A 17161-nucleotide genomic window follows, 5' to 3' on the forward strand; every position below is an offset into this window, starting at 1 on the left:
CTGCTGATGGCCAAAATGGAGTCTAAAGGATCTTTCTTGGGTGTGAAGAGCACCAAGGCTCAAACTTTGATTGTGATACTAGAGGAAGTAAAATCACATGGAGAGATATTGACTTTTTTATTTATAAAATAATGAGTGAATATTCTAAGTAGTCCTCCCCTCTCTCTCCTCCATGGGGGTGTTAAACTAATGGTACTAAGGATTTTTTGAAAAAAGGAAATAGAATAATATTTTTGAAATTAATAACTTCAAATGAATTATCAAAAAAGTACATATACCTCATTTACTCTATTTAATAATAATAAAAAAGATATTCAAAGTGTCATCCAAAATAGTTACATTTTTAAGAAAAGAGACTTCAGCTGACCTGAAAACTGGGCTATTCAGAAAAATTCATTTCTTACAAATTTCAAATTATCAAGGTTTAACAGTACTACTGTAGCTCCTAGACACAATGCATAAGGCTAAGCATGTACATGATGCTTAATAAATTATCTATTGAATTTTTAAAAGTTATATCAACTCTCATAAAAATGAAATGTCAAGCTCAATTATTAACATATGTGTGAATTCAATTTTAAAGTTTTTGCTTCATTTTTAGCAAATTGAATGAGTTAGGATTGGCCAAGTATGAACACACAACCCTTTCCTCTTTAAGTCCTTTGACATATTATACTGATTTTATTATCTCTGAAAATACTATCAACTGGCCTATAAGGAAGATAGTATCTCATTCTCCCTAATAAATCAAATGCAAGCATTTTTTTAAAAAATATTGATTTTATATATATATATATTAGACAGAGAGAGAGAGAGAGAGAGGAGCAGAGAGAGAACCTTCAAGCAGCCTCCCCACTGAGCACAGAGCTGGATGCAGGGCTCCTATGAGATCATGACCTGAGCTGAAACCAAGAGTCAGACACTAAACTGATTGAGCCACCCAGGTGCTCCTCAAATGCAAGCATTTTAGGGGAGTGGTGTTAAAACTTTCATTTCAAATGCTAGAAAAAGATTTCAAAACTCCCAAACCTAGGATATATGTCTCCTCTTTACTACCAAGCATAATGTCTTAACTGGTCCATTTCTCAGTACCATTTTCTGTGAAATTCAATTCCAATCTTTTATGAGTGAATATGAGAAAGATGATTTAATCATTATAAAATTTGGTTTAATAATTCATACATATTTGTCAGTTATGAAAATCAGTCTATTTTTATGTTGACCTGTTTTAAAGAGAAGATATATGATAGATTCTGGCTACTTATAATCAAACACAAGACACCTGTCTTCACCTGTCTTCTCTTCATTTTCGTATTTCAATGACTTTTCCCCTATGACTACAGAATCTTTTTAAAATATTTATTTATTTATTTCAGGAGGAGGGAGAGACACAGACAGACAGAAAGAGCAAGTGAGCACAAATGGGAAGGGCAGGGGGAGAGGAAGAGACAATCCTCAGGCAGACACAGGGCTCAGTCCCAGGACCCTGAGATCATGACCTGAGCCAAAATCAAGAGTTGGACACTTAACTGATTGAGTCACCCAGGTGCCATTATGACCATGGCTTTATTTGGCCAATTATACTCATGCTTGCAATTTCCTAAACCATAAATGTCACTGGAAATGTCATGTGAATTACAGCTCCTGATGTCCTGTTATATGACATTCTTAGTACATGAACTTAAAGCTACTCACTAAAAAAAAAGTTTCTTGAATCCCTGTAGCCCAGCACCCTGAAGAATACAGAGAAGTAAATGACATAGTCTTTGTCTTTGAGAACTGTGGTCTAATTAGAAAATTGTATTTGATGAAAATGAAACCAATTAATAAATATGGGCAGAATGGCAAGAGATTCATGGACAAATGGGGACTGGAGCTGACCCTAACGGGAAAGTAAGATTTAGACAGGATCTTAGTGGGCTCAAACTCCTGTAACAAAATATTATAGAATGGATGGATTATAAACTACAGAAATTCACTTCTCACAGTTCTGGAGACTGAAAGTCTGAGATCAAGGTGCTGGCAGATTAAGAGTCTGGTGGGGGTCTACTTTCTGGTTCACAGATGTCTTCTTACTATTACCTCGCATGGTAGAAGGGTGAGGGATCCCCCTGGGGTCTCTTTTATAAAAGGGGCGCTAACCCTATTCATGAGGGCTAACCATCTGTCAAAGGCCCCACCTCCAAATATTATGATACTGGGGGCTGGGATTTCAACATATGAATTTTTTTGGAGGCTAGGGGTGAATGTTTGGGGGTTACAAACATTCATTCTGCAGTGGATAGGAAAAGAATGAGGGAAAGGGCATTCTCATTGAGGGACCCAGAGTAACCAGAGAGATGGGACTTTACATAGTATATTCTTGAGATAATAGAGCAAGTTGGAAAGCTCTATTAGGAATATTTGGGAGAAAAAAGAAATAAATGACATTCTTACATGGGGTCAATTGATGGAGTATACAATTAGTTAAGAAGCAATCATTTCAGACACGCTCCTAGCCTTGGCTTTCTTTTCTTACATTTACATCATTTTTCATGATGCTGATGATGCCCACTGTCAAGGAGCATCTTTCCAGCTTACAGTGATTCTCACTCCTCCTTAACTATCTAACCCTTTCCCATTCATATGGGTGGGTTAGCTCCTAGGAGCAATGCTTGTGCAATGTAGTTTGATTCTAATGTCTGTTATTGGGGCTGCAGATGGTTCACTCTTGCTAGAACAGACATGCCATTCCAGGAATATGCACTTGAAACTAAAAGGAATTGAATCAACCTATCTCTTTCTTCATGGAGCTGGAAGAGACATGGGATCCTGGGAGCAGTGAGCAGCCATCATATCTGCCACATGGAATAGGCAGCTGAGAAATCTATTCTTCCCAGGAAAAGAAAGAGGCAGACACACAGAGGCAGAGACATGTAACAGAGCTCTCCAGTTTCCAGCTCTTATTCCTACTGCTTACCCAGCTATATTTCTGCTCTTGGAATCTGAGACACACTGTATCTTTTATTATCAATCCCCTCTTCCTGCTTAAGTGAACTTGGGCTAGGTTTCTATTATTAGAAGCCCAATGAGGCCTAATACAGTGGCGAACAAATAGATTTACTGAAGTCCTGCTGTCCTTTACTTTTGGACATGCTTCCTCAACTTGTGCTCTAAGGACAAGCTTCCTTTTATCCATCTTCACTCAACATCAGTGTGACTACATTGCTGTCTCATACATCTGAGTGTCACAGTCTCTATGCCCCTCTCTCTCCTTGTCCCCAGATCCCTTCCCAGCAGCTTCCTTTGATTCTCTTTACTTTCTGTCCTTGAATGAAAAGCTAACAAAGAAACACAGAAAGGCTGGGAGTGTAATTTATATATGCCTGAGGCTTATGAACAGATAATGGGTTCATTAGCTCAATTCTCTCGGGATGTGTGATGCAAAGGGATAGGACACAAGAAGGTTTAAAAATGAATATGCTATGCAGATCCTCCTACGGTACAGCTTCTCTCTGCAGCCGCCCCTGCTGATGGGACTCTCAAAGCTCCAATGCCAGCTGTGTTCCCTGCCCCCCGCTCCTCATGGCCTCAGCCACAGTGGGCTCCGCCAGATGTACATAACACACTGCTGCCCGAGCTTGAAGAGGTCACTATCTGACTGCAGAATCATAGACGTGGGATCTTGAGAGAGAAGCCCTTTCTTGCTGACAGGATCACACAGGCAAAGTAGGTGGACAAGCCCAAGGGCTCAGAAGCCTTTGAAGGGATTCCTAAAGGCAGAATAACCAAGCCCTAAACCAGCTAGCTGACAACTCTGTCAACCGTCGCAGTTTAGCCAACGGCCGAACTAAAAATAATCTGACACTTTGCCACAGCATGCCTGCCTGGCTCTGATGTGCAGGAGAAGTGCTGCAACACTAGCTGCTGCTGTATCTCTACCAATGCGAGGTCTAATGATGTAGCAAGGGTCCAGAGGTTTGGAAGTGAAGATGGCCTAGGAAGATCACCACCTAGTGCTCAGTTTGTTAGATGAACACTTCTTCTCTCTTACAGTGGCGATTCCTTTGCTGTCTTCAGAAGTAGTATACGAAGGGAGTCACGGTGTGGTGCTGGCTTCTTTCTGATAATATTTGATGATTATGCTTCTTGGATATCTTATTTCTATCAGTGATAGGTCTCATTCATATTTTTTTTGTAACTTCCTCCTAGACTAGGAGATCCTTGAGGGCAAGAGCCATGTCTTCATCTTTCTCCATCTCTGTATCTCTAGGATCTTACAAGGTTTGGCCATTTAAAAAGCTATCAATAAAATATTTATTAGACAAAAGAATAAAAGAACAACTGAAAATCAGTAAAATTCCAATCTTATGATGAGATGAGGGTCTGGGAAACCTGCACAAAGGATGTCATGACTGGTCTGAGTCTTCACGGAGTTGCCAGAGTTAATAAAGGATAGAAAGGAGAGTGAATGTTCCAGGCATTTGAAATTTCCATCAAGAGCACCAGAAGTGGCTCAGTAAGGCAGGTGGGCAAAAAGAGGGGATGAAGCTGAGAAGAAGAGCAGAGGCCAGAAGGACCTTGCATACTCTGCTAAAGAGTTTGAATTTTATTTTACAGGTGATGGGAAGCACAAAAAGATTTTCTGTAGGAGAGGAATGTAATACGATTTTCTTAGAGAAAATTGTCTTTGGTAGCAATGTGTAGGGTAAATGATGGCAGGCGTGGAAACAGGGCTGAGATGGGATTTCAGGGATCAACTAGGAGCCCCTGCAGTCAGTAATTCGAGTGAGGGATGAAGGAGGTCTGACTTATGGCTGAACAGACCTATTTCTGTCCTCTTCCTCCCACTGCCAGCTTTTCATCACCTCTAATACCATCACCTCCTCCTTCAGGAGATAAATCTGAGGATGCTGAGGAGTAACAGAAAAAGCCAACCACAATGATGCTTCACAACTACTTTTATCTTAGTTGGGCCACCCTAAAAGGCAAAATGACATTTTCCAGAAGGTCCATGGGCAAAAGACTCCTCTCTCCCCACCATTCCCAAGGAAGGACTAAATGATACTTTTGGATGCCATGGTCCTTGAGCCATCTCACTTCCTGCAGCACATTCTGTGCCCACCTTCCACACTGTACTTTTTTCAGCAAGGGAATGAAAAAGAAGAGGCAAAGGGAAAAGAGGAAGGTGGTAAAGGAGCAAGGCAGATAGTGAGGACCTTTCATTTATCTCATTCATGAATAATAAGAGTTAGAGCTGCTGAGAGAAGAGAAGCTGTTTATATGGCCCCATTATCAGAACTCAAAAAAGAAGATTAGGACAGATGCCCATGGTTATTTACTCAGCTTATTTCTGAAGGAAGATCATCTTTCTCTTCACTTTCTAAACGATAGCTGATGGGAGTTAGAAGGAGCAAAACCTAGGTGACTGGCTGACTCATTTAGTAGAGTATATGACTCGTGATTTCAGGATCATGAACTCAAGCCTTACATCAGGTGTAAAGCCTACACCTGATTTTATTTTAAGATTTCATTTATTTATTTGAGAGAGAGAGAGAGAGAGCAAGTGTGAGTAGGGGGGAAGGCAAGAGGGAGAAGCAGATTTCCTGCTGAGCAGAGGGCCTGATGCAGGAATTGATTCCAGGGTCTTGGGATCATGACCTGAGCCAAAGACAGACAGTTAGCTCATTGAGCCACTCAGGGACCCCTTCCCTAGGTTCTTAACCTTGGCTATACATTGAAACTAACTGATAATTAAAAACAAAATGCAAAAACAAACAAACAAACAAACAAACAAACAAACAAACTAAGCCTGATGCCTGAATCATACCCCAAGAGATTCTAATTTAATTGGTATAGAGGGTGGTCTTGGAATTGGTCTTTCCACAGAGTTTCTGCGGTAATCTGAATGTATACAGGTGGGCTGAGAATCATTGTTCTAGAGCAGGGGTCAGCAAAGTTTTCTGTAAAAGGCCAGAGAGAAATATTTTGTTTTATGGGCTACATGGTCTCTGCTGTAACTACTCTGCTCTGCTGTTATAGTGGGAAAGTATCCATAGACAATATGTAAATGAATGGCTATGTTCTAATAAAACCTTATTTATAAAAACAGGCAATGGGCTGGGTCTGGCTCATGAGCCTTAGTCTATTGACCTTTGCTCTAGAAGCATACTCCAAAGGTTGGGTGGGTTGTTCAGGTTGCTAACTCTGGCATGGAGAAAATAGGAGAAATGTTCTAGTTTTAAAAAAGAATTTGGGGGCAGCCCCGGTGGCGCAGCGGTTTAGCGCTGCCTGCAGCCCAGGGAGTGATCCTGGAGACCCTGGATCGAGTCCCATGTCAGGCTCCCTGCATGGAGCCTGCTTCTCCCTCTGCCTGTGTCTCTGCCTCTCTCTCTCTCTCTGTGTCTCTATGAATAAATAAAAATCTTTTTTAAAAAATAAATAAATAAATAAATAAATAAATAAATAAATAAATAAATAAATAAATAAATAAGAATTTGGCATTTGGAAGAATGTTCTAGCTTTATTTTAATAAAATGAGATATGTTTCTGAGTTCCATTTGATAAAATACTTTCATTAACCCACTATACTGTTTGACTTCTTAGGGAGACCATGTGGGATTTTTGTGTTTTGAAGAAAAAAAAATCCAATGAGGTATTAAAAAGAAGATAATTACAATCCGAAGTGGTGAATAGAAAGATTAACCATGTCAGAGAGACACTTAACTGAGAACCTAAACCAAGACAGAAAATCTAAAATCCAAATGAAAAAACAGTCAGTCAGGTCAGCTGGTGACCTGGTAAGTTTTGCATGTTCTCCAAGTTCCTTGGCTAGAATTCAACCAAGAGCCTGTTTCTCATTTGTTTGTTTTGCTGTTATTGTTTTGCTTTGAATTCTATGTGGAGAACCTGTTTTAATTTATGCTGTTTTTTTTATTTTGGAGAAATCTGGAGAAGGCAAAGACACATTGGAAAATGAACTTTTACCCAATTATTAAGTTTCTCTCCTGCTCTCACTGCTTTTTATCACTCTTTTTAGAAGGGGTGTCAAGTGATAGATGGCTGCAAATCATGTTCCTTATAGTCAAGGCTCTAAGATCCATGTGGGTTATGTGGTCCTCACCTTTATCCTATCAATGTTGGCTTCCATCTTCAGCTGTTCTACCAGCTTCCTGGCTTGTGCTATGCTGGCGGTGTTGTTGCTGGCCATTGGAATGCTGGGTGGTTTTTTCAGATACACTAGGAAAGAAAACAGGAAGAAAGAATGCATCAGGGAATTCAGGAGCTGCCAAAAGAGCAGATTCATCACGATGGGGGAAATTTAAAAGAGTGGCTGTGGTCAGGCCTGGCTCTCCCAGCTCTCTACATCACCAATCCAGGACCAAGCCTGATTACAGCAGACCAGGAGATGAGGTGTGGTTTTCCAAACACCCCACGCACAGCCCCAACACACACACACACACACACACACACACACACACACACACACACACACCTCTGTACTTCCATCCCTTCTTCAGGGAAAAACAATGAAGCATCAGTTAGAATAAGACATGCTGCTGAATTAAGAAAGCAAGCCATTAAAACTATCTTAATTTGTGAAATGAGTTTGAAATGGGAAGGGTGGCAGGATGCATTATTACTGTTGCTATTTTTCAGGTACTACTATTGTCAGATACTCTGTTTAAGTGCCTTCAGAGGATGAAGAATGAAAGGCAAGCAGAAAGGAATGGTAAATTATATAATCCTTTAGGACTAAAAACACCAAGTTTACAATGTTCTCCTGATGTGTTCCAATACCAACTTTCTAGTTAACTGTAACCACTTCAGTCTATTATACTGCAGAGACCCTGCAAAGGATGTGTGGCTTTTCAGTGTTGTTTATCCAGCATTTAAAAAAAATAGTCTTTTCTCTCTATTCTATTTGAAATATGGCTAGACACAACTATTTACTTAACTCACAATTCTTCATCTGTAATGTCAAAGGGGGAAGGACTGCCATGTCTAAATTGTTAATTGCATCAATGAGTGCACCAGCAGAATTCTGTATTTAGTATAACGGACTTACTACTCTTATAAATATGGAAATGGAACACAAATGTTTAGAGAGTGGAATTCATACTTATGTAAATTATGAGATGGTTTCTTTGCCTCTGGCTTTGCCAGATCACCTCCCCATCCTTTCTTCCACCTGCTTCAAGTTCTATCCCAATTTCATTCCTCTTCTAATTCTTTCTTGACCCACCATCTCAATTTAGTTTTGTTGTTCATCTTGGAAAGTACCCTATTTTATTTTTGGTGCCCATTTCCTCCACATTCTGATCAGGTCTCGCTCTATGTCAAGGTGTCATATGCTATTTCAGGACTGTCTGTGTAAATGTGCCCTTTGAGGTCACTGGCACCCCACAGTGAAGCAATGTCTGAGAGCAGCAATTTAGCTAGAGTGCATGACCCAAGAAATGAGAGGCATTAAAGCCTTACTTCAGTCAACAGTCGAATCTTGTTCTGAAGACATATTAAATAAAACCATGACTTATAGCTTTGGGGCAATATTTTTATCCAGGGATAAAGTAAAAAATCAGGCTACTATCTCAGAAAGGAAAGAAGATACATAGAAAACCCAGGGAAGGAGGTATAACCCACAGTAAGTTCAATACAAGACTGTTACTTATTCAGGAAAAAAATTGTTAATTACCAAAAAAGCATAAATATGGAAATTATCTTTTTTGGTTCTTATATCTCAATATCTTGTTCTTCAAGGCAATAGAAGAAATTGTAAACAAAGAGGTCCCTTCATAGTGAGTGTTATTTTATAAAGAATACTGCAAAATCAGCCACCCCAACAGCATTTACACTATAATTGGAAGATAATTAACTATTCCCTCAAAAAAAAAAAAAAAACAAACCTATTCCCTTAACTTATTTTCAAAGACATCAGAGAATAAAATGGAAAGGAAGACTGAAGGGATTCTGAAGCCACAAAGATCTCTGAACTGTATTCATATCCTTGAAGAACAAGAGGAGGGATCTTTATGTAAAAACAAAAAAACAAAAAGAGACTTTAACAACTCTGATTTGGGACCCCATCATTTCAAGCAGACTTCGTGCCGAGCACAGAGCCACACACAGGGCTCAACCCCAGGACCCTAAGATCATGACCTGAGCCAAAACCAAGAGTGGAATGCCCAACTGACTATGCCACCCAGACGCCCTAAACTTTTAGAATTACTTTGGGCATTGTCTTCTTTTTCACATCCAGCTGCTTTCCTACAAAATTCTCCTCCTGAAGACTGAGAGCACTATAGAGTCCTAAGCCAGTGTTCCAAAGAAATACGTGTTTTCCTAAAAAGTGTCTATGGTAAATAAGAAAAGTTAGTCTGTCTCCTAAGCTTGAGGTATTTGGACAATGCATCACACACAGAGACACACACATGCACACACTAAGAACCCTTTTCATCTTATAAAACTGAAACTCTGTACCCAATAACTGTAAGTCCCATTCCTTCCTCCCCTCAGCACTAGAAACCACCTTCTACTTTTTGTTTCTATGATTTTGGCTACTCTGGGCACCTTGTAGAAGTGGAATCATACAGCATTTATCTTTTTTTGACTGGCTTATTTCATGAGCATAATGTCCTCAAGATTCATCTGTATCGTAGCGTGTGTCAGAATCTCTTTCCTTTTTAAGGCTGAATAATATTCCACTGCGTGTATATACATTTTGCTTATCCATTCATCTGATGAGAGACACTTTCATTGTTTCCATGTTTTAGCTACTGTGAATAATACTGCTATGAACATGGGTGGACAAATATCTCTTCAATCCCCTGCTTTTAGTTCTTTTGGGTATATACCCAGAAGTAGAATTGCTGGATCATATGGTAAATCTATTTTTAATTTTTTTGCGGAACAGCCATACTGATTTCCATAGCAGATATACCATTTTACATTCCCACCAAAAGTGCATAAGGAATCCAATTTCTCATCTTCCCAGCACTCATTATTTTCCATTTTTGTTTTTCTGTTGTTTATTTGGTTGTAGTCACCTTAATGGATGCGAGGTGGTATCTCATTGTGGTTTTGATTTACATTCCCTGATGATTAGTGACATTGAGCATCTTTTCACATACTTGTTGACCATCTGCATATCTCCTTTGGAGAAATATCTATTCAAGTCCTTTGCCCTTTTAAAAAAAATGTTTTATTATTTTTAAGTAATCTCTACACCCAATGTGGGTATCAAATCCACAACTCTGAGATCAAGCGTTGTACACTCTACTGACCAGGACATCCAGGTCCCCCAACTTTGCCTTTTTTTGAACCAAGTTTTTTGTTGTTGAGTTTTAGGAGTTCTGTACATATTCTGTATATTAATCTATTCTCAGATATATGGGGTTTGCAGACATTTTCTCTCATTCCATAAATGGCCTTTACACTCTGCTAATAGTGCACTTTTATGCACAAGAGTTTTTAATTTTCATAAAGTACAATTTTCTTTTGTTGCCCATTCATCTGGTGTAATGTTCAAGGAATCATTGCCAAATCTAATGTGGTGAAGTTTCTCCCCTATGTTTTCTTCTGAGAGTTTCATAGTTTTAGCGCTTATGTTTAAGTCTTTGATGTACTTTGAGTTAATTTTTGTAAATGCTGTTGGGTAAGGGTTCAACTCCATTCTTTTGCACGTGGATATCCAGTTTTCCCAGCACCACTTGTTGAAAGGATTTCCTTTTCCAAGTTGAATGGTCTTGTCACCCTTATTGAGAGTCATTTAACCACATAGGTGAGGATTTATTTCTGGGGTCTCTGTTCCTAAGTTAATTCTAAGTCCCTATATATTTTATTATTTTTGACATTATTGTCAAATGGAATTGTTTCCTTAATATCCTTCCCATATTGTTCATTGTTGGTATATAAATGCTACATCATAGATTTCCAACGGGGAAGACAAAAACTTTTGTCTTTTGTCCCTACCTAAGTTGACAGCAATTGCATGCAATGGGAAATGTTGTTGAGAAAAGGGTGTTGCATCTTGTGAGCATATCAGGCCAAGAGAAAGTGTTGACAGAGTCCTGTTAGGTGCTTAGGCAGAAGCATAGATGCATATCAGATATCCTTTGCTAATGTTCCTGTTTCACTTTACATCTGACAGAGATTGGGCAGATATTATTTTAAGAAGGAAGGAAATGGTTTGACTATACCAACCACTGAAATAGCTAAAAGAAAAAAAATTCTGCTGAAAAGATCACGTACACAAAGCTTTAACACACACACACACACACACACACACACACCAAAAAAACCTTTAGTTAAAAAGAGAGGGTGATTAATTTCTGTACACCACTCCCCCTCACCTCATCAGCTAGTTTTTGGATTGCCTTGTGATGCACCATATTTTACCTTTGCAGGGGCCCAGCCTGGCCCTGGAACCAGAGGCCCACCTCAAAGATGCACCTAGCTGTGGATCCTAACTCTTCTAGAAATCACTGGGGCAGAGGGAAATAGAATCAGAGTCTGGCTGTCATGGGGAGACTCTAGATTCCAGAGCTTGCTTCCAGAATCGCAAAACATGTCTGGGAATCAACTGGGGTAATGATCAAATGCTGGTAGTGCTGGAGTGACACACTCTTCAGCCCAGCAATCAGTAGCCCACCCTTCTCAAGTACTGAAATGGGTGGTTACACATCTCTGAATTTGAATCAGAGAATATAATACTGCAGATTAATTCTTTCAGAATTCTACAGCCAAGATCTCTTTTCAAGATTCTAACAATCGATCCTCTGGAATTTCCAAGTGGGATTTAACTTATTCTCTAAGCCTCACTGACAATGGTTCTCAATGAAAGGAAGTGCCACCCTTTGAAGTATTTGGAAATATATGGGAGTGACCTGGGTTATGACAGTATTGAGGGGTATTGCACTTAGAGAGCAGAGGCAGAAATTCTAATGTCCTGTAGAGTGCCAGGCAATAATGAATTGGACTGCTCCTGGTCCCTCAGTGAGAAGGGACATTGGAAAAAAAAATAGCCATAGATCCATGCATGAGGAATCTGCTCAAAGAAAGTAACTCCACAAGGAAAGGTTCAACTAAATTGCTTTTATATTATGTCTTAGGATCCCTATTACCTTCCCAGGGATGAATAAGTGTTAAGTGCTCATAATTCTCATTAGCATTATTATGCTTTATGGATATTTAGTCCCTGCTTATTTAAAAGAGAGCACAATCTCTTGCAATGTGCTGGTGGAATGAGATCATGCTGGGTCATATCTGCCAGTGAACAAAAAGAATACAAACAACCAAAGCTCCTAGAACAATTATAGAGCTTATGTAGTAGGACTCTGGGAGAATGTCCTAATTATCCCACCTGAATTCCAAACCCAAGAATAATACAGAAGGCATTTTATTCTTTTCACTGATGAGAGGAGCATCCCTCCCCCTGAACATGAGAGATAGGCTTGTTATAGAATAATAAGCATTAGATGAGTTTTCTTTTTCTAAAAATACATCCAGTATTTTAATTTCTTTCAGGAGGAACTTTTCTGTTAAGAAACCATACATTTTCTCATCATTTAGGCTTGAGAGTAAACACACAACTCTTTATTTCTGTGGCACAAAGATAAATAAATGTTTTGATAATGAGATCTTTGCCTTAGAGAGTATAGGTTAATTGTGGAGGCTCCCATTCTTTTCAGGTTCTAGTGGTGTTTTTTAAGCATGGCATTCAGGCACGCTTTCTTATGGTCTTTCATTTTAATTACCACTGTGTGTTTCTCAGAAAACACTGTGTGTTTCGATATTTGCAGTTGGTGCAAAGAGGGTTGATTTACTTGTTTTATATATTTACAAGTTAGGATGATATGGGCAATAAAACAAACAATTCTGGTCTACAAAACAAATCAGAGGTTTACAGTCTCTAGTCTCCCAGTCACTTGATGATATCTTTATTATTCTCATTTGTCAGTAAGCCATATCATTGGTGAGTTGTTGTTAGCTGCTTTTGAATGAGAGGACCAATTTCTAACAATTTCAATTTATAGTTCTTTAGAGCCCCTATAATTAGTCACCTGGGTACATGTCTTTGTTAATTGCTCATACCTCTCTCTACACAAGTTTAGCTTGGTCATTTTGCCAAACTCATTCTTTGTTGTTGTTTTTGTTTTTTGGATCCCTACTCTATATGATTCTGTAGCAAGTAAGAACCCCATCATCAAATTGATTAGAGTATATATCCAAAGAGTCCAGGGAAGGGCTTTCACAGTCAGAACACAAGTGAATTTCTGAGTCGTTGCTGCAATGTGAATCAAACAATAATTGTAGAAACAGCCTGCCAGGTTTCAGGGTACTTTTTCTGTGAGAGATCTCTTCCTATTACCAGTTGGCTACTTTGATCTGAAAATACCAAAATAGCACATCTCAGTCTCTACTAATCAGCAAACAGTAATTTCTTTTTGGTTATCCCACCACTAGGAATATTTTAAATCAATAGAGGATTTATTTGTGAAGCTTCTTGCTTCCCCCTCAACACTTTCAAGCCCCAGGGTGTCAGGGCTGGAATCCACCTCACATGTTCACTCTTTCCCAATCATGTGTTTCAACAACTGGAGCTGACACAAAGATATCTTCTGGGTGTCATAATGTCCTGGTTTCCTCACTTGCCTTTGCTCATTTTTGAGCAGCAGTGTGGAGGTTGGAGGTGGCAAATGAAAAAGATGAGAATGGGAAGGGGGGTGTCAGGGAGCGGGTAGAATAAAGTATGTCCTCACAGACTTTGGCATGGGGATAGAAGGTATGAAATGATATCGGACACCAGAGGATGCTAGTTGGTATCTGAATAGGGGAGGAGAGCCTGGGGGAGGGAGAAAAGGCACAGAAAGATAACTTCCCCTGTGAAGATCCAGGTTGTTCATGAGCACCCAGAATGTAGAGAGCTAGACCCCACAGTGCTAAGGATGGCTTTGTAAATAAAACAAAACGGTAATCTTCTATGCACCTTCCCCCACTTCCTCTCTCTCCTCCCCATGTTTCAGTGCTTCTCATTTCCAGGAATTTGATTTTACAGGCCAAACGCTCTGTTCTTTTACCAGAGGACCAGGAACTCATACTAAAAATGAGTATTAGCTTATAAACCAAGGGCTTGCCTCGTGACAGGCCCTGGGCCAAGTTCCTGTTTGATCCTTACAACTCCGGGGAAGTAAGCACTGCATCCCCAGCTGGAGGAAACAAAGGCATGGATTCAGTCAGAACGTTAGAGAGAGGGGTGTTTCTAAAGCAAGCCCCCACCAGGGAAAGATGTTCTTTCAGCCCTTCTCAATTCACATTTTTAGATGCTACAGACTGATCCTAATCTGGGGACTGTGGTATATGTTTGGCCATTTCACAAACATAATAGAAATTTTTACGGTCTTTGTAGTTACAGAGAGAGCTAATGAGAATGAGATGTGGTACAGAAGTTGTACCAAACAAAAATGCTACAGGGCCAATGGGGAAGAACATGAACCAAGGGAGCAACATATCAACTTAAACTCTACTCTGGACTATTTCCATGTGGTTTTGTTGGGACGTTGCCACTTACCAAATGGGAGAAAGACAACATTGCATCTAATTTCGCTCTACTCAGCATGGGAGCCGTTGATGCTGTGTAGGTGGAGAGTAAGACATAACACAGCTTCCCTGACTTACTTGGGTGCCAGAAACCATTATTTGAAATGACAGCGCTCTGCTTTCCAGTAAACTGCTGTTTTTGAAACAACATCTCTGTGAGATGTAGCCTTCTGCTTGGAAAGAGCATCACTGGTTAGCTGCTTTTAATGACGTTGACAAAAACATAGTCCTTGAAAAATGCTGGCTCAAAGTCATGAATTTCACAGATTTTATAAAATGAAACAGCAATGAATAGACCATGTTGCAACTTAAAAATTACATGTGAGTTTTAGTTTTTACCTGAGCCTTGGATAATGCAAATGGCTATATCCACAAATGGGAGCTGGCATTCTTAAATGTTAGATGGGCTTTGTTCGCTCAGAGGCAAAAAGACTCATATTTTGTATGGTATATGTTGGGTTTTCTTTAGGGAAAAAAAAAAGGAAGCCTCTACCATGAACCAGTAGGGTTCCAACAAAAGAGAAATAATGAGCTTGTTTCCATAGAAATGGCTCTGTTAACCTACTGATGTCTAATGCTCTACAACAGCAGGCAAGGGATATCTGACAGGCAGTGGCCTTCTGCCTCTTTGTAGGAAATTATTTATTGGTTAATTAATTTCTCTAAAAAAAAAAAAAAAACACTGCTTCAATTCTAAATCCTCAGTGGATCTCAGACCTTAGGCAACCCCTGGAGTTCAGAGAGACTAGGCTGCCTGAGTTACCTTGCCTCTGCTCAAATAGACCTTGGGCTCCCAAAATGGTAACACCCAAAGTCCTTTGGTCAAGATCCTCAATGCAGTTCCCCCAGTAATAACTGGACCCCATCCATTCAAGTCTGTTATCACCGTATTGTCTAGGAATATTCTCTGTAATGTAACTGAGAGGTGGTACAAGAGTAGAAAAACAGGTACTAGGCACTAGAAGACACTAGACCTGAATCCTGTCTATTCTGATATTCCTAGCTGTTTGTTAAATGGGAAAATCATTTAATCTTTCTGGGCCTCAGTAGCTCAGCTGGGTTGCAGGATTGCACAAGTGTGCCTAATGTTTGTGACAACACATTATAAAGTACGGAGTGCTATAGAAGGAACAGGCTCGAACAGGAAATGACCACCACCATTTATTGAGCAACGACTGAGCCCTGTAACCTAGAAGTATTACATACATGATCCCCAGTCCTCACAAGGAACATGGAAAAGGAATCAGGGACTATGAAAGACAAAGGAAAAGTCTAGGATTATGACCAACTGTGCCTCTATTAACTGGGAACTTATGGGGAGGAAAGTGGGTAAATCTTCACATCCAATTTTGAAATTTCTAATTTGCACTGATGGCTTCTTAAAGAGCCAATAATTATTTGAAAATCAATTGTGATTTAAAATTCATAATCAAGGATTTATTAAATGTTTAATGTGTGTGACTCAGAAGCATGTGCATGTGTTAGAAAGTTTCTCCGGAAACCAGCCACTAAGTGGACGTGAGAACCCAACAGGCTCCTTCAATAATTCTAAGAAGGCGCTGCTCTTTAACTGGTATCTTCTGGAGGGAAAGGTTCACGTCCACCTATAGCATTTGTAAGGATTTCCTGTGTGCACAGAATAAACTTGCAAGCCAACCACCTGAGGCTAATCGTCTCCTGTTTCCTCCTCAGGTCTATTTCCTGTATGTAATGGCCGGCAGAGTGTCTGAGCACACATAGCAGCTTTTCCATCAAAATCTACAGTGCCTGCCTCTGCCACACATCATTAGCTCTAACTTCTAGCCAAAAAAAGCCTGTTCTCTGTTCTCCCAATACAGCAGATGCCCAAGGCAGCCATGATTTCATCATACCACGTATTCCCTAACATGCACCTATATCTTGCAGCCAGGACCTAGCCTCTCTTCCTCGGAGAACCCTTCCTTAGCAACTACCTACCACAGTGACCTCCTCACTCCCTCAAACTCACACCAACCCAGGAGCCTATGATAGTAGAAACCAAGCCATTTCTCTGGCCTCTTTAAAAATTGTATGCTGAGGGCTATAATTAATTATTAGTATTTTGTGCAGACTTTCTCCCATAAATATTTATTAAACCTACCTTTCTATCTCCAAAGTTGCCCTGTTTGTCTGTCTTCACTGATTGAACAGGCCAAGCCAGGTTTCACCTCAGGACCCTTGTACTTGCTATTTCCCCTGTCTGCCAAGCTGTATTGCTCTGGCTGGTACTTTCCATGGCTGCTGCTTTCTTTGAGCCTGTGTTCAAATGCCAGGTCTCCTGATGACACTATCTAATGAAGTGCCCCATCTAGCCTGTCATTCTTCCAGCATAGCACCCTGTTTATTTTTTTTCCCAATGCATTATAATAATCTGAAGCTACTGAATCAAGTTTTATATCATCCATCTTTCTCCTCCTCCAAATGTAAACTAAGAGCAAATTCTGTTCACAGTAGATGCTCAATAAACATTTGTTAAATAAATGAAAGTCCCCCAGCTGGCACCCCCAGCACCCAGCCTTATGGATATTAGATGCATCAGTAAATGTTTGCTAGTTGTGAAGATGGG

The 17161-nt window shown here is 39.8% G+C and overlaps 1 protein-coding gene across 1 annotated transcript in view; it reads right to left on the bottom strand.

Annotated features, from left to right (window-relative positions):
* GNG2 (G protein subunit gamma 2) overlaps nucleotides 1-17161 on the bottom strand; it is a 113554-nt gene that overhangs the window by 19086 nt on the left and 77307 nt on the right. The window contains exon 3 of the mRNA XM_055304572.1: nucleotides 7103-7218. Within this exon, the coding sequence (XP_055160547.1) occupies nucleotides 7103-7189 (87 nt within the window). The 5' untranslated portion in view covers nucleotides 7190-7218. The remainder of the gene's footprint in view (nucleotides 1-7102; nucleotides 7219-17161) is intronic.

This window comes from Nyctereutes procyonoides, unplaced genomic scaffold, assembly GCF_905146905.1.
Source record: "Nyctereutes procyonoides isolate TBG_1078 unplaced genomic scaffold, NYPRO_anot_genome, whole genome shotgun sequence".
Taxonomy (NCBI): Eukaryota; Metazoa; Chordata; class Mammalia; order Carnivora; family Canidae; genus Nyctereutes; species Nyctereutes procyonoides.